A 19,526-nucleotide genomic window follows, 5' to 3' on the forward strand; every position below is an offset into this window, starting at 1 on the left:
GGCTCAGAGAAGTGACGCGACGTGCCCAAGGCCACACAGTGAGTTCATTCCAGTGCCCAGATCCAGCTCTGCCTGGCCAAGCTCTGCTCTTTCTACTACGCAGTGCAGCCTCCCTCCTCAGTCTGCAGACACTGCCTGAACCCTAAGGGGTGCAGGGCCTGGGGTGGAGCTGGGCTGACCTCCTGGCAGCCTCAGGCCTGGGCTCCCACCCACTTGGACCGGCCAAGGATGGAAGGGCCCATAAAAGTGAGGCCTGTTAGATTTGTTTGGGTGGAGGGGCTGTGGATAGTCTTGCTCTTTATCTGAGATGCCCTGCGTAGCACAAAACTCAATCAGCATGGCAGGCTGTGCCCGAATGGCCGAGTGCAGTGTGATGTCACAGGCCAACACAAGGGTCCCAGGCGGCGCCGGGGTGCAGGCCAAAGGGTGGTCAGGGAAGACTTTGTGGAGAAGGTGGCGCTGAGCAGATGAGCAGGAGTTAAATGTGCAACGAGGAAGGAAAAGGGCCATCTGGGAGGAGTGAACGGCCTCACCAGAGGCAGGGCAGAGGAAAGGAAGCAAGGCGGGTCTGTAGCTGAGGTGCGGGTGAGGACGGGTGTACTGAGTCTGTGACTCTCACCACAGGGAGGGGAGGGGCAATGAAGGCAGTCTGCTCATTGCTCCAGCCTCCTCTACAACCACCCCATCCCCAGTCTGTCCAGGCCCTACTTACATACAATCAGTGACGGGGAACTCACTACCACACAGGCAGCCTCGTCTGTTCCTAGAATGGTTCTGACTGTCACAGAATTCTCTTTCCAATCAGCTTGCTTTCCATCGGGCTGACTATGCCCCTTTCTTACTGTCTTTCCCCCTGGAGCTTGGGCTAAGTCATGGCCCTCCCTCCCCCTCACATTTCAGAATGTTGGCGCTGCAGCTCAGAGTTCAGTTTCATTTTCTCGAGTCTAGTTCACCCTGCACTCTGGCCACCTTTTATGGGTCCTGACCCTCCCTGGGTGTGTGGGCTCTGCAAACCTGATGGGCACACTTTCCACACTGCAACAGGAGAGAGCTCCAGGGGAGCCTGCTAGAAACCTCCCACCAGATTGCCAGCAACGCAAGCGTCAGCACAAACCAACCAAAATCCCCTGGCCTCGGCACACCCTTCTCTGTCCTGCCCTCAAGAGACATCACAGGAGACCCTGGCTCCTGTTTCCTGACGCCCAGAGGCCCAGGGCCTCCTCCATTTGTCTTGACTTCCCGCCAGGTGGATAGATTGAGACTAGAGTGGCTGACCCTACTTGGGCTGGCCAGCCGACTTCCCGTCCACCTCTACCCTATTGCTCTTTTCCAGGGTCTCCACATCTGTGCCCACCCTCAGGGCTGCTTGGTGATGCTTCGTTCGGGTCAGTGATCTTGAACATTTTCTCTCCCCAGCCTCCTGCCAGGGAACTACCTCTCCTCTCCTCCAAACTGTCTGGAACCTTCATCTCCCATCCACTCAGGTCCAGCACCTCCCCTCAACTTGCACTGAGCCTCATAACCCACCTAGCCGCTTCTCTCAAGGGTGCCCGCCTCTCTGACAATCACTTCAGCCCAGAGGTCAGGACCAAGGCCACAGGGTGATGACCATTTACAGAACTCCCACGTGGCTCTGAGTTCCCAGAGAGCATTTATGGCTTTCCATGATCACTTGGTCGGACCCCCGGCCCTTTGCACTTATTGTCCCTCTTTCTGGAATGCTTTCTTTCTTTTTTTTTTCTTTTCAAGTTTCAGACTATTTATTCATCAGTGTAAACCCCAACACAATACACCAACATGATTTCATGCATTTAGAGGGGAAATATTTCCTGGTTAAGTGGAAAATTATGCAGATGGCTTCTGGAAGACCTTCATTCTAAGCAGCTTTAAGTGAAATACTTCATTTAGAAGTCTGGACCTTCTTTTTTCAGTTTGCTGTAATCTACGTTCACAGAGTAGAACTTGTACCGATCATTAGGACCTAGTTAGTTCCAGGGTTCTGGGTTATTCTTTCTGTCCCAACTGACGTCGGGATTGAACAATGCCAGGCGTGTGACATACAGTGCTGCTCCAATAAATATGAAGAGGGGGATCAAGCTAGGATGCTTCTTGGCCTGACCGATGATCTGGCGGAGCATGGTTGCGACAGAGGCCTCGAGTCCAAACGGACAGAAAAACCAAGCCGCGAGGCCGGAGATTTAGCACTCACCGCGCCTGTGGAATGCTCTTTCTCTCACTGCTCTGCCTTTAGCTCAAATGCAGCCTCTTCACACACGCTTTTCCTTAATCAACTAAGATTCCCATCCCCTTCCTCAGGGTCTCTATCTCACTACAATGATGTAACGTCTTCACCTGACTTATCCCTATCTGAAACTGTGGCACGTATCTGCTTGCTTGTCCCTTTCTTGTCAGTCTCTTTTACCAGATTCTAAGCTCCAGGAGGGCAGGCACCTTGCTTGTTCCATGAACCACTGGCATATAGTAGGTGCTTAATACATGAATAATTGAATAAGTTTTTGATAAATAAATGCCCCAGACCCGATTCTCAGTTCTTTTTACCATCACAGCCTATAGACATGCACCCCTTCCTCTTTGTAACGCTTCTAGGAAATTCCGCCCTCCTTTAGACCTCTGTGCCTCTGCTAGGAGGACCCTTTCTCCACAACTCTGCCTGGTGGGCTCCTACCGAGCCTTTAAAACCCCGCTCAATTCTACCTCTTCTAGATGGTTCTGTCCCCTTGGTTTTCTCACACCTTCCTCGCTCCTCTTCTATGGACTTAGCTATCTGCAAGTCTACTCCCTGCCCCTGCTCCTGCTTACTCAGGTTAGAGGTTTCCAAGGGCGGGGGGTGAGTCTGTACCATCGTGGGGTGGTGGGGAGGTGTCCCACTGCTCAGCCTGGCCCAGAGCAGCTGCTCAGATGATGTTTGCTGAGCACTGCTGGACAGGAATGCCTTTTTGGTGTCCTGCTCGGAGAAGGTATTTCACTGACTGGTGCCTCACCTCTGCAGGGTCACCCCTCCTTTCTTGCCCCCCCTGCAGCAGTCAGACTGAGATCTTAAAAACGTAAACGGGATCAGCTTACTGCCGATTACAGAGAGTACTCATCACACTCAGAACTTTTATAAACTCCTGAGCACGGCGCACCAGGCCTGACATCTGACCCCTCCATCTTGCTCCCAGTCCCGCCTCAGGGCCTTTGCATGTGCCATTCCTGCTGCTGGTATACTCATCCTCTGGAGTTGCGAGACCAGCTCTGTGTCATCCTTCACACCTCACCTTACAGGCCTCCTCGACCTCCCCATTGACCTGCTTTATTTTCATTGTGTATCGGTCATTGCTGTTATTCAGTTATCAGTCATGTCTGACTCTTTGCTACTCCATGGACTGCAGCACGCCAGGCTTCCCTATCCTTCACCATCCCCCAGAGTTTGCTCAAACTCATGTCACTGAGTCAGTGATGCCATCTAACCATCTCATCCTCTGTCATCTCCTTCTCCTTCTGCCCTCAATCTTCCCCAGCATCAGGGTCTTTTCCAATGAGTTGGCTCTTCATATCAGGTGGCCAAAGTATTGGAGCTTTAGCTTCAGCATCAGTGCTTCCAATGAATATTCAGGGATGATTTCCTTTAGGATGGATTGGTTGGATATCCTTGCTGTCCAAGGGACTCTGAAGAGTATATCTACTACTCTCTGGAATTTTCACATTGTCTGACTCCTCAAGACACCAGAGGCTCCCCAAGGCTGGGGCCTCATCTGTCTCAGGCCCCAGTCCCCAGACCAGTGCCTGGCACACAGTATGCCTCTAAAACAACGGTCACCACTGATTCTTTCTTGTCCCTAATGAGAACAGACTTCCATGTTCAACTTTCAGAAAACCAATTCGCTAGAAGGTAAGTTCCATGGTTGGAGGGGGCAGGAATTCATCGTCAGTTTTATTCACTGGGCTCATCCCAGGGCCTGGAGAAGTACTGAGTACACAGTAGACTTAATGTCTGCTGGGGAAAAGGAGGGAGTTCTTGGTTGGGGCCGAGCTGGCCAGAGACCAAAGGCTCTGAGACCCCCCAGCCTCATCAAGGGGGCACGGGCAGGAACCGGTGACAGGAATGAGCCCACCACGGGCCGCAGCTCACCTGACAACAGCATGGGGTCCTTGTCCACCGACTTGCGCACCTGGTCAGACTCCCCCGTCAGGGAGCTCTCATCAATCTTGAGGTCGTTGCCCTGGATGAAGAGGCCGTCGGCAGGGAGGAGGTCGCCTGGTAGGAGGAAGGGCAAGGGGGGCGGTCAGCAGGGTCTCAGGGGCTGGAGAGGCTGGAATATTCCCTTCAAGCATGATTGCAAGGAGGAGTTGCCTTCTGGAACAGGCTGCCTAGCGCCCCCAGGGTGCAGGAACCAAGGTGGCATTCATCAGAGGCCAATGGGCAGCTGAAGCCGGGGCCGGGTGAAGGGCAGGGGGCCTGGAGCACTGAGGTTGGGTCCTGCCTCTATCTGAGCTCAAGTGGGCATGTCCTTTAGTTTCTAAAGCACTTCTCTTGGCATGGCATGGATTTAGGGCCCAGATTTCTCAATGATTCATTCTTCTCTGGCCTCAACTATGGTTTGGGGAAATTCTTTGGGAAGGGACTAACCTGTCTTGACTAGGCTGAATAGACCCCAAGACAGGAATATTATTGGAGGATAATATGGCTGGTGAGAAGGGGTCCTCTAATCTTTCCCCCTTCTCTTACCTCTACTTACCTAGGACACATCTCAACTAAATCCCCTTTGGCACCAGCCTGCTCACTTTCTCCACAGCAGCATTACGGGCCTGGAATGCTTTCCCATTCCTGTCCACTCCCCGTAACACCTTCTCTAGCACAACAATCATCCATGAACAGCCAAATCAGAGAAGGGAAATGGATTTCACTTCCTCAGCCCACTCTGAGTGTTAGTGGTCCTTGGAGTGCTTGGTTGAGAAGTCATCTGATGATGTTATCTCAGGTTTGAGCTGAGATCGATCAGTAATGTCTGCTAAGGGTAGACGTTTAGAGAGTGGTGGTACATGTGTCGTGCATTTGCCATTTTTTGGTTTAAATGCATTCTGGAATCCTACCTCCTCCAGAAATGAGCCTTCCACCTCTTCAAGAAGCTCAGAAGATATCTTAGCTTGGGGGTCAGCCTTCAGGAATCCACCCTCTGCTCTGGGCCCACTTCTCTGGGTCTCCCTGGCCCATTCCCACCTTGGCCTGGACTCCAGTTCTAGCCCCCAGCTCAACAGTGGGGTCACTTACCATATTTGACCTGGGCGATGTCCCCAACCACGATCTCAGCCACAGGGATCTGGACCACCTGGCCGGCCCGGACCACAGTGAACTTCTGCTCCTGCTCAATGCGGCTCTGCAGGCCCCGGAACTGTTTCTCTTTGCTCCAGTCATTGAAGGCGGTGACCAGGACCACGCAGATGACCGACAGGAGGATGGCGGCCCCCTCGATCCAGCCCGCCTCTGCCTCCCCTTCATCCTCTGCCCCGCCCTGGGCCGTCGCACATCCTGCACAGAGCGGAAGGAAGCAGGCGGGGTGGCACGGTCATCTACAGTGCAGGTGCTTTAGGGTCTAAAAGAAGGCAGTTTTGCTGACATCCTTTCCTTCCATTCTTCCAGCAACTGTGAGGCAGGCCTCTAGGCTGGGGCGGGACCTGCCCTCCAACAAGCTGGGTCCGAACCCTGCTGCTGCCCTTCTCTGGTCCTGGGCAAGTCACTGCCTTCCCTGAGCTGCTGTGGTGTGCTTGTCTGCAAAATGGGTCACGGAGGCCAGGCTCCAGGGGAGGAAGGTCAAAGCTCCAGGCAGCGCTCAGCACACAGGAGGGTCTTATGCGGCTCTCATTGGATCTGAGCCTCCAATACCCAGTGAGGATACCAATACCCCGAGCCACCTGTGTGACCTACAGTCTGATGACTACATGGTGCCTAGGAAGGGCAAGAAAGTAGAGGTGTGGGTTCCTTCCATCACCTGGAGCCACCAGACCCTGAGAACACCTCCTGCTGCTCTGGGGCAATCAGGAGAAAGAGATGAGGAAGGGGAAGAAAGAAGGGTGTAGGTGGGCCCTGCTGAGGTCACCTCTGGGCTCCCTTGGACTGGGGCAGGGACAGGATCCGGAGATTGTGACCACAGGATCTGGGGAGACTGCAACTGCCCTCCTTGGACCCAGGGCTTTCTAAGGTGTGTCTGTGTGACTTTGGGGAACCCACTTGGCCTTTCTAGGCTTCCCTGTGATTGTTCATCAGTAAAATGGAGAAACTACTTCCGAGGTGGTTACCAGGGCCCGGCATCAAATAAGGACTCTCAAAACTGGTCAAGTCACAAACATTTTCTAAGCAGCTATTATGCGCTGGTCACTCTGCTGGCTCTCTGGCACTAAGGGAGCTGTCATGGGCAGGGAGTTGGGAGCAGGGGTTATGCCTACCCTAGCCCTGCTGTGAAAGTGCCTTGTGACCCCCAATAGGCGTCTAGAGGTCTCGGAGCCAAGAAAGCAAACAGGGAGGGGTTCTGGGTATGGCAAGGCAGTCTAGTGCTCGTCCATCACCAGCACTGTTCTGTGGCTTCCCAGGTGGCACCAGTGGTCAGGAGCCTGCCTGCTAATGCAGGAGACGTAAGTGATGTGGGTTTGATTCCTGGGTTGGGAACTTAACACAACTTAGTACACAGCATCATTTTAAAGGTAACTGCTGCAGCCTAAGTCTGCCATGGCAGGGGGTGGTCCAGGCACCATGGAAGGTTCAGAGCACAGGCCGGGGCCTGGGTATCAGGGAGGAGTAAGTCACAAAGTCCGAGAACTCCATTCTGCAGGAAAAAAGTGTGTTCAGCTGCCCTTATCAACCCAGTGCGGCCTGAGCTGGTGTCTCAGCTGGAAGAAGTGAGGGGCAGTAGAAAGAACCAGAAGCTTGGAGTTCCAAATCCAGCTCTCCTGCCTTCAAGCTGTGTGACCTTAGGCAAGTCCTTCCCTCTCCGGGCCTTGGCTCCCGCCTCTCTAGGATGGAGGCGACCCCAGGCATCTGAGAGCAGGGCTGTGGGGCACCCCTTCAGGAGCCTGATCTCTGTTCCCACTGCTCCTCTCTACCCCCTGCCCACTGAGTTCTAAGCTTGCACTGCACTGGGTCACCTGAGGTCACTTATCCGGGTGGCGCTGACTCAACCTGGTCCCTTTCTGAGGAAAGGCAGCCGACAGACAGGCACGCGGGCGCGGAAGCCAGAACGCCTTGGCCTGAGTCACGGTTCTGCCGGTTCCCGGAGTCTGACCTTGCAAGTCATTTACCATCTCAGGGCCTCGGTTTCCTGGGTAATAAGATTACCTGCCCACAGGGCTGTTGTGAGGGCCAAGTGAGTATCAAATGAACTTTTACCCTAAAAGCTTCCAACTAGCGGTGGCTCTAAAAATAGTAGGAATTACCCTCCTTATTATGCTTTTGTGTTGCGCCCTTAGCTTTGTTCGAGGCTTATGCAAGAAGCAGTGTACCATCTTCTTCTCTATTTTCTACAAAATTTCTGCAAAGAATGCTGCCCATTACGCATCTCTCATAATGGCCTGGGCTTCACAGGTGGCGCTAGTGGTCCAGAATCCGCCTGCCAGTTCAGGAGATGTAGGAGACACTGATTCGATCCCTTGGATGGGGAAGATCCCCTGGAGGAGGACATGTCAACCCACTCCAGTACTATTGCCTGGAGAATCCCATGGACAGAGGAGCCTGGTGGGCTACAGTCCATTGGGTCGCAGAGTGTCCGACACGACCAAAACAACACGGCATGCTCGCACATAAGGTCCCATGTGTAAGTTCATCCCACAGTTCATTGTCAGGGGATGTGCTATCTTCTTAAAGAACTTCCTTTCCTCCTAACTGATAACTTGAGCTATGCAAATCATCCTAATTCACTTTCTGCTTTGGTTGCCAAGAAGTTCAAAGTCAAATTTATATCCCAATCAAAGGAGCAAACTTATGTGCTTTAAACCCTCTTTGGAAAGAGCTGATGCAGAAAAAAGGAATCAACTGGTAATATTAGGTAAAAAAAAAAAATCAAGGTAGCTTACAGACAGACTTGGTTAGCCAGTTTCTCAGGAAATTCTGGCATGGGAGGGAATGGGGAAGCAGCTGTACAAGGAACCTCAGAAACCACCTCCTCATTTGGGCAAATGAGGCCCATAGAGATTATTTCCTATATTTGGTTTCCACTTTTTATTTGCTTGCCTGAAGCAGTGAACCTAGAAGGATGATCTGTTTATGAAGCACATTAAGATGCCTAATAATAATTAATAACATAGTATTTATACTTTTGTACTAATGCCAAATCGGATTATAAAAATCTAACAGCAAAACAATATATCTTATGTAATCCTACATAGCCCACGGTTTATGTGTATATATTTATCAGTCTGCCTATCTTTCTGTTTACGTATAGACGTGTAGGGGGATTCAGGCTTAAAAAACTTCGCCATGATAAAGGGGAGCTGCATGGAGTTGGCGAAGCCTAGCCCTTGGCAGGTGCTCAGTATTTGGAATTAAAGGAAGAATGGAGGCTGAGGTTTTCTTTTCTTAAAATATAAGTTTAGTTGATTTACAAGGCCGTGTTAGTTTCAGGTGTATAGCATAGCGATTCAGTTATACGTACATATCTATTCTTTTTCAGATTCTTTTTCCTTAGATGTTATTACAAAATATTGAGCGACGTTCCCTGTGCTGTATAGTAGGTCCTTGTTGTTATCTATTTTAGTGTCTATTAGTGTGTATATGTTAATCCCAACCTCCTCATTTATTTATGAGGTTTTCCATTAAGGCTCCCGAGTCCTGACTGAGAAAGTGGGTTTGCTCCAGAACCCTCCCTGGGTGAGTGGGACAGTACTTCCTCCACCCACCAAGCAATGGCCCCATTCAGAACCCAGGCCATATTTCAGGACGCCCTCTCAAGCCCGAGACGTGCCACGTGGCAGAGTGTGCTCAGCGTCGCCCCACCAGGGTGTGCTGGCCCTGAAGCAAGCGCAGGATCGGGACTGAGAGGCCTCCTCCTGCAAGGCACCCAGTGTGAGATCCCCGACGGGGATGCAGGGAAGGAAGCCCAGGGTGGTCCCCCCGACAGCGGCAGCAGGTCCAGCACCTCTGGGCGCCCTGTGTGTGCCAGGCTGTCCACGCACCCCTCCACCACCTCCTTGTTATAACCTCTCCAGGTGAGGTCTGTTGCCCTGTTTAGCAGATGGGGAAACTGAGATTCACAGAAGGAAAGTGACTTGCTTAAGGGCCATACAAAAACAGGAGGTGAGCTGGATTTGGCCGTGGGCTGACGTTTGAGATCCGTGTTCTAGAATATCAGGTGAATAGGGCTCTGACGTCATCATGGGTTTTCTCACAGTTGGGGCCTCAAGGAGCCCAGTGTTGGGGCCGAAACAGGATCACTCAGAAGCTAGAGCACCCAGAGGGCAAGGGGCCTGAGGCTGACACCATGTCAGATCGAGCATGGATGCAGCCCGTGGGTGGGCAATTCGGAGGGTCTGTCCTCAGCTGAGAGAGTGCGGAGCCTGTAGAGAGCAGCTGGATAGAGGTTTGGGGTCACTCTCCCTTAGACTCCATTCAACATAACCAGAGAGTGGCCACAAAGAAGGCTGAGTGCCAAATAATTGATGCTTTTGAACTGTGGTGCTGGGGAAGACCCTTGAGAGTCCCTTGGACAGTAAAGAGATCAAACCAGAAAATCCTAAAGGAAATCAACCCTGAATATTCACTGGAAGGACTGAAGCTGAACCTCCAATACTTTAACCACCTGATGTGAAGAGCTGACTCATTGGAAAAGACCCTGATGCTGGGAAAGATGGAAGGCAGGAGGAGAAGGGGACGACAGAGGATGAGATGGTTGGATGGCATCACTGACTCAATGGATATGAGTTTGAGCAAGCTCTGCGGGATGGTGAAGGACAGGGAAGCCTGGTGTGCTGCAGTCCATGGGGTGGCAAGGAGTGGGACACAACTGAGCGACTGAACAACAAGAGCGTAGTCTGGGCAGTGGTGTCTTTAACAAGCCCCACTGCAAAACCTGGGGGCTCTTTCTTAGCTGGGTGACCTGGAGCAAGTTAACGCACTTCCCTGTGCCTTGGTTTCCTCATCTTTAAAATGGGCATAATCATGGCCCCTACGTCATGGGGCTGTTGGAGGACGGTACCTCGGCCTGGAGCTCAGCACACTAAGCGCCCGACAAACGCTCACTCTAATGTGACCGTGGTTGATCCAACCTCTGTGTTTCCCACATGGGAGAAGGGGGGCCAGGCACTCTCAGCCCCAGGTCCAGCTCAGCCACCCACTGCCCCTTGGGCCTCAGTTTCCCAGCCTGGAGGGAACGGTGGCCTTGAGCCCCAGGTGCCCTGAGGTATGGCCGGGCACGAGTGCTGCAGGCCAGGAGCGGGAGGTCCCAGGCGCCGTCTTACCTTCGTTGTTCTCTCCGGGCGGGTGGTAGAAGGAGAGCCCCAGGGAGATGATGGCGGCGATTTCCAGAATGATCAGCGTCACGTCCTGCAGGGCCTCCCACACGAGCTGCAGGAAGGTTTTTGGCTTCTTTGGAGGTATAAAGTTTTGCCCAAAAATCTGCTTTCTCTTCTCCAGGTCTGGAGCGGTGCCTGGCAAACCTGTGGACAGAGTGCAGAGAGGTTGGCCTGGGGGTCCTGGGGAGACACACATGGCCAGGAATCACCCCTAGGGGGGGCGGCCGTGTGGCAGGGGGAAAGCGAGAAGAGAAGAGAGGCAAAAACAAGGCAGGAAGCTGGCAGGAACCCACCAGGAGCCTGCGCCCAATGCTAGCTTCGACCCAGAAGATCTCCTAAACAGCATCACTAGTGTGCTGGAGTTAGAGGACTCGGGCGTTCTGCTGTTCCAGTTGCGGAGAACCCGGGGTCCAGTATCTACTCTCATAGACAAGCTAACACGTCACAGAGTCTAGGACTCCAACAGTCTTTCGTTCATCCAGTTATTCATTCAACCCCTACTTCTCTGCACGCCTGCCCTGTGCGGGTGCTAGGTGAGTCCCGCGAAGGGAAGAGCCCCTTGCTCAGGGCTCAGTGGTCCTGGGATCCTACAGTCTGGTTCAGGGGTACAGGAGATGGACATGTCTCCGAAATGGGGTTCTGGGTCCTGAGCCTCTTGTGATGTTCATAGTAAGACGCCCACCTACTGCCTCCAAGAGCCAGAATGGCTGAGACCCTGCAGAAGAGCCTGAGGATGTCCTGTTCCCCAGGAGACCTCCCCCCACCCCACTGGCCTTGCCTATCAGCACAGGTAGCGCTGGAGATCCACTGTCCTGGCTGTGCAGTGGGAGGAAGGGAGCTTGAGCTGGGTTATGCCCGTTTCATAGATGGGCCTTCATGAGACCCAGCTGTGGCCGTGGCACACTCTTGGGACCCGAGGACCCAGGCCGGCCCTGTTCTAAGCACATGGAAATGTTGCCCCCAGCCTCCCGTGCTGGACTGGCTAGCATGTGTTCACAGTGAAAAGTGTTAGTCTGTCAGGCGTGTCCAACTCTTTCGTGACCCCATGGACTGTAGCCTGTGGGCTCCTCTGTCCATGGGATTCTCCAGGCATGAATACTAGAGTGGTTTGCCATTTCCTTCTCCAGCGGATCTTCCTGGACCAGGGATCGAAACTGCATCTCCTGATTGCAGGTGGGTTCTTTACCACTGAGCCCCCAGGGAAGCCCCCAGGTGAGGATATTGGGTCATTATTGCTCAGTTAAGACAGTGGGGTCATTAATCACGACCTCCTGGAGGAATAAGCTTGAAGAGATGGGTTTTCAGTGAGATGGAGAGGAGGCTGGTCAAGGTGAGGACAGGCAGAGTGGAAGGGCCCTGTGACTGCAGACAATCCACTTCCCTCTGGACCTCAGTCTCCTCACATACGGCATGAAGGATGGACTTGGCTGAAGGGCTGAAAGTGGGGACTGGTGGCTGTGACAGCCTTATATCCGAAGACAGCTGTTATGGAGACCTACAGGTAGGACAGTCCACCTGGTCCAGGCCACCGACCATGCCCTTCCCAGGAGCAGAAATTTAAAGTCTCCTCACCCTTAGGCTGAAAATTAACAGTGCCTATTTTGGGAGCAAAACTACCAGGCTGGTGTGAGAGATGAATGGTGCTGGAGATTCAATTTAGATTAAAGGGCATCTCACCATTTAGTATATTAAAAATTAAAATACTGTGTCAAATATCCACTGGACAAAGCCAGGAAGGCCTTGAAAATTCAGAGACACAAATGCCCAGCAGTTGATAGCAGACACTGTGTGGAACCACAGATTTTTGAACCTGAGTTTCTTTTTGTACAAAAGGCAGAGGACAGAGTATTGGGTGGGGAGTCAGGTTTGTGGATGAACTTGGGCTGGTTGTTTCATCCCCTGGAAACTCAGTGTCCTCATCAATAAAATGGGAGCAAAATAAGCCTGAGGCTGTGGTAAGCCGTACACCGCAGAGGAAGCGGTGTGAACGCTCTCTGTGAACAGTTTAGGTGAGGGAAGTGTGTCCTCACGGTAAAAAAACAATGCCCCAGCATGTGGCTCAAGTCTTCTACTGGAGTCAGAATTTGTATTCTGTTAATTATGTGCAAGAAGAGAGCTGAGTGCAGAATGTGGGTTCTTTCGCTGAACAGGAACAATTTGTTGTAATGCCCGCAGTGTCACTGGATACCTGAGGAAGCTTTGCCCCAAAGTGCATCTCTGTCCAGCTGGACTGGACACACACGGGCTTTTCCCCCAGGCTCTGAGCCTTGGCCCTGGCCAGTTCCCATCCCTCTACTTGCTCTTCTTAGCCATTTCAGGCTCAGCCTTGAGGATGGCAAACGGCAGCCTTCAGGGTACCGGAGAGGTCTTTCTGGACTTCCCTGGTGGTTCAGTGGCTGGAAGTTCATCTGCCAATGCAGGGAACACGGGTTCTATCCCTGGTCCAGGAAGATTCCAAGTGCCTTGCAGGGTTGACGGAGGATCAGGACCACGATGTGTGTAAATAGTGCCTGGTACACACTGACCCTGATAGACGCAGCCGTGACTACTAACTGCCACCACGGCCACTAACAAGCATGCTGCCACTTGTGACCATCACTACTCCTAACGACCACACCACCACTACCAACTACCACACCGCCTCTGCTGTGTTGGTCTGGGCCTGGGATGTGCCTCCCGGGTATTTCTCCACTGTCTTACCTTCTGTCAAAGACCTGGGTTGGGTGCATTTTCACCTGCTGTGTGACCTTGCGTGGCTCACTCTCCCTCTCTGGGGGCCCGCAGGCTGTCTCACCATCCTATCATGCTGTCGATGGGCCCTCAGCAGAGGGAGGTGTCTCTGTGATACGTCATGGCCCCAGCGGGGGTTCCTGAGGACCCAGGGGCTCACACACAGACCTGGCGTCCAGCCCCACACGGCTCAGGCGGATGCGGTGCACACCCATGGATGTGGCTTTCAGCGCTGGTGGGAACGCGCCTGACCACAGCCCTGGCCCGCTTCTTGGTTACACACGGACGCAGTGCCACTAGTTTGTGCGTGCACACGTAGACGCGGCACACGATGAGATCAGCCGCTTGTGAGCACCCACAGACACTGTGTCCCTCCAGCCTTTGTGACACACACGGACACAAACCTCTCCACTGATTTAAGTCCCCAAGTTCAGCTGCATCTCCATCCCTACCTCTGCTGTAGGATTTCCTAGACCCATGAAACCCCTCAGCTCACGGCTCTAGAGTTTCTATGTCAACAGGAAACTGGGTGTTGGTGGGGAGGTTGGAACCGGGTGGTGAGGATCTGGTGGGAAGGTGGGTGGCCAGGAGTTCATCTAGAACCTGTGAAGATATCAATTATCTGCAGCAAAGAACTGAGGGGTCCAGTGGAGGTGAAGGCGCTGAATAGGGTTGCCAGACAAAATACAGGATGACCACTTAAATTTGAATTTCAGATAAACAGCAAATAATTTTTAAGTTATATCTCCTCTAATATTGGGGACAAACTAATAAAAATTATTTTTTATCTGGAATTCAAATTTCACTGGATATCCTACACTTTTCTTTGTTAAATCTGGCCACTCTATCCCAGAAGCACCCCACCACCCCCCTCCCATCCCCTGCCCCAGGTTCCCCCATTGCTGGAGCAGGACACGTCCTGTGGTCAGCCAGTTTCACTCCCATTTGACAGGTGGGAAAAGTGAGGCCCAGAGATGGGGAAGTATCTTGGCTCAGATACAGTGATTCAGTTGCAAAGCTGGGGTTGGACTCCTGACTCCTGGCCCAGGCCCTTTCCACCAAAAGGTTCTCATCTTGCTCATCAGCTCAAAAACAAACTGAGCCTTAAGGCACACACAAAATTATGGACATTTCATATTCTCTGTCCATCAGCGTCGTTTAAGAGATTTGATTCAAACTGTCCTTTGGTGACCTCTGAGTAGCCTTTATCTCATCCTTTTGGGGAACAGGAGGCCAGAAAAGCCACTTTTCTCTTCTTCTGTGAAGGGCTCTTGATTGTTGAACACAGACATCTGCGATGTCATCACGAGAGGTGCAACATCCCTGTTGGTCCAGGACAGAGCGCTCTGCTGAGCGGCTGCCTGCAGCCTCAGGGAAGCTTCCAGAAGCAGAGGGACCAAATTCCAGCCTCAACCTGCCACTTGGGCAAGTGACACTCCCTCTCAGAACCTCAGTCACTTCATCTGTAAATTGGGGCAGAGGGGAGACTCGCTGTTTTTGCCTGCTGGGGTGCAAATGAAAGGCATACAGCTATATGAGAAGTGCCTGGCACACCACAGGTGCCCAGAATCCAGGCAGAAAATCTCTGAGCTCAAATGCGACCTCACACGGCATTGAGAGCAGTGACAGAGTATTCACGTCTTTTCACTGTGACCTTGAGTGACCCCTTTAGAGATGCAGGACGAACTCCTCTGGCCCACCCCACACCATCACCCCGTTCTTTCCAGTATGCTGGGGCTGCAGACAGAGGGGCACTAAATGCACACATCTGTGCTCTCCGGTGATCATCACTCAACACGTGTAGCTTGCATTCACCTCTGGCCATTCTATAAGACGAGGATTACAAAGTCCATTTTGTGGATGGGAAAACTGAGGCTCAGAGAGGTCAAGTGACTTGCTCAAGGTCACACAGCTACAGCTGGGACTGGACCCCATGTCTCTGAGAATCCACAGCTGTACTATTTCTATATCATGCCCAGATGCCTATTTCAGGGCCCTGCACCTAAAAGTCAATAACCCCACCATTTCCCCTGTTCTGGAGACAGCTTTGAGCTATAAACACAGACTTAGCAACAGATAAGAGCTAACTCCCAGGGATTCCAGGCACCTGAAGAAAATGGGAAAATTTAGTCACCAGGCTCAGAGTTGCTAAATATTTGTGTTGTCACTGCAGCGTGGGTACCTCCATTAGCATAAATAAAAGTCTTACATTTTGAAAGGAAAAAAAAAAAAACCCACGAGCCCTTCAAAAGCTATAACATTTATAGAAAAATGCATTTCCATCTTTGGAAAGTGAGTGGGCTAAATCCACTGTGGTGCATCCAGTCCATAAAATATTATGCAACAATTAGAAAATGCCACCATTTATATGTACTAATATAGCACAAACTGAGGGGAAGAGGCAAGTTGCAGAGCAATTTGTACAGTTTGATTCCATTTATACAGAACAGAAAACTCAATAAAGCCATAGTTTATATTTCCTATAGGTACATATATACGTAAATACGTAGCAAAGCTTCTGTAAGGATCTGTTTCAAACCCATGATGGTGGCACCTCTGGGGAGGAAAAGAGCAATCCGATTGGTTGCAGTGGTTGGGACTCTAACTTGGACTAAAATATTTTTATTTTAACCCAAGAGAATGTATTCATGTTTTATTTGAATGATTCAAAGTTTAATTTATAGGGGGGAATTCAATATGTACTGTACGAAAATGTACACTTATTTCCATATAACCTTTTGATATGAGGGGCTTTCCAGGTGGTGCTAGTGGTAAAGAATACCCCTGCAATGCAGAAGACACAGTTTGATCCCTGGGCCAGGAAGATCCCCCGGAGGAGGAAATGGCCCTGCTTTTAGATATGAACTTGGAGACAAATATTCCTGGGTTAAAAACCTGGCTTCATCACTTACTACCTGTGTGTCCCTCCACTCAAAGGAACACTTAACTCAGATCTGACCACTCCCCTTCACTGCCTGCGTATCAGTCCAGGAGGACTTCAGCTAGCCATCTTCCTGCTGCCACCCTCAGCCCATTCTCCACCTAGTGGTCAGAGGGATGTTTTAAAAGCATGAACTGCACTGTGTGAATGTCAAACCCTGTTGAAGGTGCTCCAGGGGCTTCCGTTGCACAGAGAGAAATCTGCTCTCCTTGCCGAGATCTGGAAGGCACTGGACAGTGTGACCCCTGCTTTCTTCTGAGTCTCATTCCCCCGCCCTGCCAATACACTCCAGCGCCACCAGCCTCTCTAGTACAGCTTCAGTACAAGTGCTCTCCTGCCTCAGGGCCTTTGCAGATGGTGTTCCTGCTGCCTGGACTGCTCTCCCCTCTCATTCACACTGAACTTGGCTGAACCTGTCTCTCTGTCCCCTTCAGATTGGACCTGTTTTTGAATGTTCTCATAGCTCACTGAACATCCCTTTCATTTTTATTATTTTAATCATTAATAGTGTGAAAGTGAAAGTTGCTAAGTCATGTCTGACTCTGCAACCCCATGAACTATACAATCAAAGGAATTCTCTAGGCCAGAATACTGGAGTGGGTAGCATTTCCCTTCTCCAGTGGATCTTCCTGACCCAGGAATTGAACTGGGGTCTCCTGCATTGCAGGCGGATTCTTTACCAACTCAGCTATCAGGGAAGCCCCATTAATAGTGTAATTGCGTGCTAAGTCACTTCAATTGTGTCTGACCTTTGCAAGCCTATGGACTGTAGCCCACTGGGCTCCGCTGTCCATAGTATTCTCCAGGCAAGAATACTGGAGTAAGTTGCCGTTCCCTCCTCCAGGGAATCTTCCTGATCCAGGGATCGAACCCGCGTCTCCTGCATTGCAGGCAGATTCTTTACCGCTGAGCCCCCTGGGAATCCTCCAAGGGGCTAACTGGTCCCTATTTCCTCAGGTGATGAACATAACGGACGCAGCATTGCACTCGGTGCAGGGAAACACCTTGACGAATGAAAACCATTGCTGGTACTATTATTATCTCATAAGGAACTGTGGCAAGAGTTCTTGTGCCCCAGCCCCTCAGTTCTCCATGACTCCGCACTGCAGCCGTGGCGGGCAGCTCCGAGCACACTGGCCACACCCTTCACGTGCCCTCCAAATCTGCCTTCAGCTTCAGGGCTCTTCCTGCATCTGGGGGTTCATTGGGTGCCACTAAGCAGGGGGCCCACAAGTGCCGAGAATTACCCCAAACCACACCCAGCGGGAGCTGGGAGTCAGGATAGACACTCCAGCCCTGTACCTTTGGAGGGACAATTCTCAGGTGCTTCCCACATGCTCCCTGCCAAGGTCAAGTGGGACATAGCCCTGGTCCCCTGCAGCGCAATCAAGTCACCAGCACACCCCCAGTGGCATTTCTCTCTTCCTTGCTTTCTTTTCTTGCTCTCTCACTCCTGAGATGACTCCCAAACATACCACCTGCACCCCACCCTTGGCTCACACTCTGCTCTTGGGGAACCCAAACAAAAACCTTTCCCTGGTGGCTCAGATGGCAAAGAATACACCTGTGATGCAGGAGACCTGGCTTCGCTCCCTGGGTCGGGAAGATCCCCTGGAGGAGGGCATGGCAACCCACTCCAGTATGCTTGCCTGGAGAATCCCCATGGACGGAGGAGCCAGGTGGGCTACAGTCCACGGGGTCGTAAAGAGTCGGACCCGACTGAGCTATTAATACACACACACAAAAACAGGTCGTGAGGAGTGAGTGTGTGAGGCTGGGGCCTGGCTTCCCATCTTGATCTTCCTCTAAACACTCACTGGCCGTGTGACCCTGCTGGGCCTCTGCTTCCTCTCGACTGAGGAGCTTGGTGAAAGTGAAAGTGAAGTTGCTCAGTCGTGTCCGACTCTTTGCGACCCCATGGACTGTAGCCCACCAGGCTCCTCCGTCCACGGGATTTTCCAGGCAAGTACTAGAGTGGGTTGCCAATTCCTTCTCCAGGAGATACTCCTGACCCAGGGATTAAACCTGGGTCTCCCACACATTGTAGGCAGATGCTTTACTGTCTGAGCCACCAGGGAAGCCCTTGTTGCTCAGAAATTCTGAGACCCACTTCTCCTGTAGTTGTATCATTCATTCATAAAGCCATTAAGCTTCTACAAGGGGCCTTCTGAGCCTGCAGAGTCAGCCTGTGGCCCGCACCCAGCGGAGGTGCTGCCCGCTGATGGAGGGGGCGAGCCTGCCCTGTGTGAGGGGGCAGGACAGCTACAGGGCAGACCACCGCGGATGCCACTTTGATGGCAAGCCTCTCATCTCTCCTCACTGCCTCCAGCGTGCCCGTGCTCCCTTGGCCTGGCCATCTGCATGCCTGGCTGCCTTTCCGGCCTCACCCTCCTGGGATGGGTCACAGCACCTTCTTCAGGGGCCACCCCTGGCTGGCCTTACTCTCATCTAATGGCCCTTCCATGCCGCTCATCTCCCCCCCACCCCCCCTACCTTACGGAAGTTATTAAGTGGTATTTCAACTGACTCCTGGATTACTTAATTTTGAGCTCCTGAAAGGCAAGATCTGCGTCATTTCATTTTGTGTCCTTGGTTATGGCTGGCAGGCAGGAACCACTCCCTGTGTGCATGTGGAGGAGGAAAGATGGGGTGGGAGGAGGGAGAGGGGGGAGGAGGGAGAGGGAGAGGGAGGGGGCGGGCGGCCCCCGGCTGGACCCACAGTTGGTACCAGCAGAGAGCAAGCAGCACAGAGCAACAGCGCTAATGCTAAATAACAACAAAGGCACGCAACCCTCTGGCTAAACCCCTGGTCCTCACCATCCTCACAGGCAACGCTGAGTGTTTACTCCACGCCAGGTTCTAGGCAAACAGCGTGCCCGTGCACAGACTCACTTAATCCCCAGTGTGGCTCCTTGAAGGGGACACTATGATCATCCCGTCTTACACACAACTAGGAAGTGGCAGAGCGAGAAGGGAACCCAGGGAAGCCGGCCTGAGTCCCGCTCTGAGCTGGTGCGTGTGTGGCCTCGTGCCTTCCTTCATCAGCTTGCCGTTTCTGTCACTCGGTGAACGGTGACTGTGCACCCACGTGCACCGGCATCTCCGCAAGCACCGGTCACACACTAGTGAGCAGGAATGTCACTCCCACCCCCCCAGCTCTTCTATACCCACTTGGACGTCTAACCGTGCAACCCTGTTGCCACACACAGACTCAGGCTCTTCTGGCAGCGAGTGAGACACGCACTTATTCATTTTGATCCTCCGGACACTGAGTTGTGTGGTCACGGCCTCCAGTGAATAGTGGTGGCTCCAGCTCTTCCACTTTCTTCAGCTGCGTGACCTGGGACAAGTCACTCAT

The 19,526-nt window shown here is 52.3% G+C and overlaps 1 protein-coding gene and 1 pseudogene across 18 annotated transcripts in view; both read right to left on the reverse strand.

Moving 5' to 3' along the window:
• ATP2B2 (ATPase plasma membrane Ca2+ transporting 2) overlaps nucleotides 1-19,526 on the reverse strand; it is a 363,500-nt gene that overhangs the window by 72,105 nt on the left and 271,869 nt on the right. For all 18 annotated transcript variants that reach the window (XM_043886411.1, XM_043886410.1, XM_043886420.1 and 15 more), the window contains 3 exons: nucleotides 10,444-10,641; nucleotides 5,273-5,530; nucleotides 4,133-4,258 (listed from right to left, as the gene is read on the reverse strand). In XM_043886411.1, coding sequence (XP_043742346.1) covers nucleotides 4,133-4,258; nucleotides 5,273-5,530; nucleotides 10,444-10,641 — 582 coding nt within the window. The remainder of the gene's footprint in view (nucleotides 1-4,132; nucleotides 4,259-5,272; nucleotides 5,531-10,443; nucleotides 10,642-19,526) is intronic.
• On the reverse strand, nucleotides 1,772-2,186 carry LOC122682989 (annotated as a pseudogene).

This window comes from Cervus elaphus, chromosome 24, assembly GCF_910594005.1.
Source record: "Cervus elaphus chromosome 24, mCerEla1.1, whole genome shotgun sequence".
Taxonomy (NCBI): domain Eukaryota; kingdom Metazoa; phylum Chordata; class Mammalia; order Artiodactyla; family Cervidae; genus Cervus; species Cervus elaphus.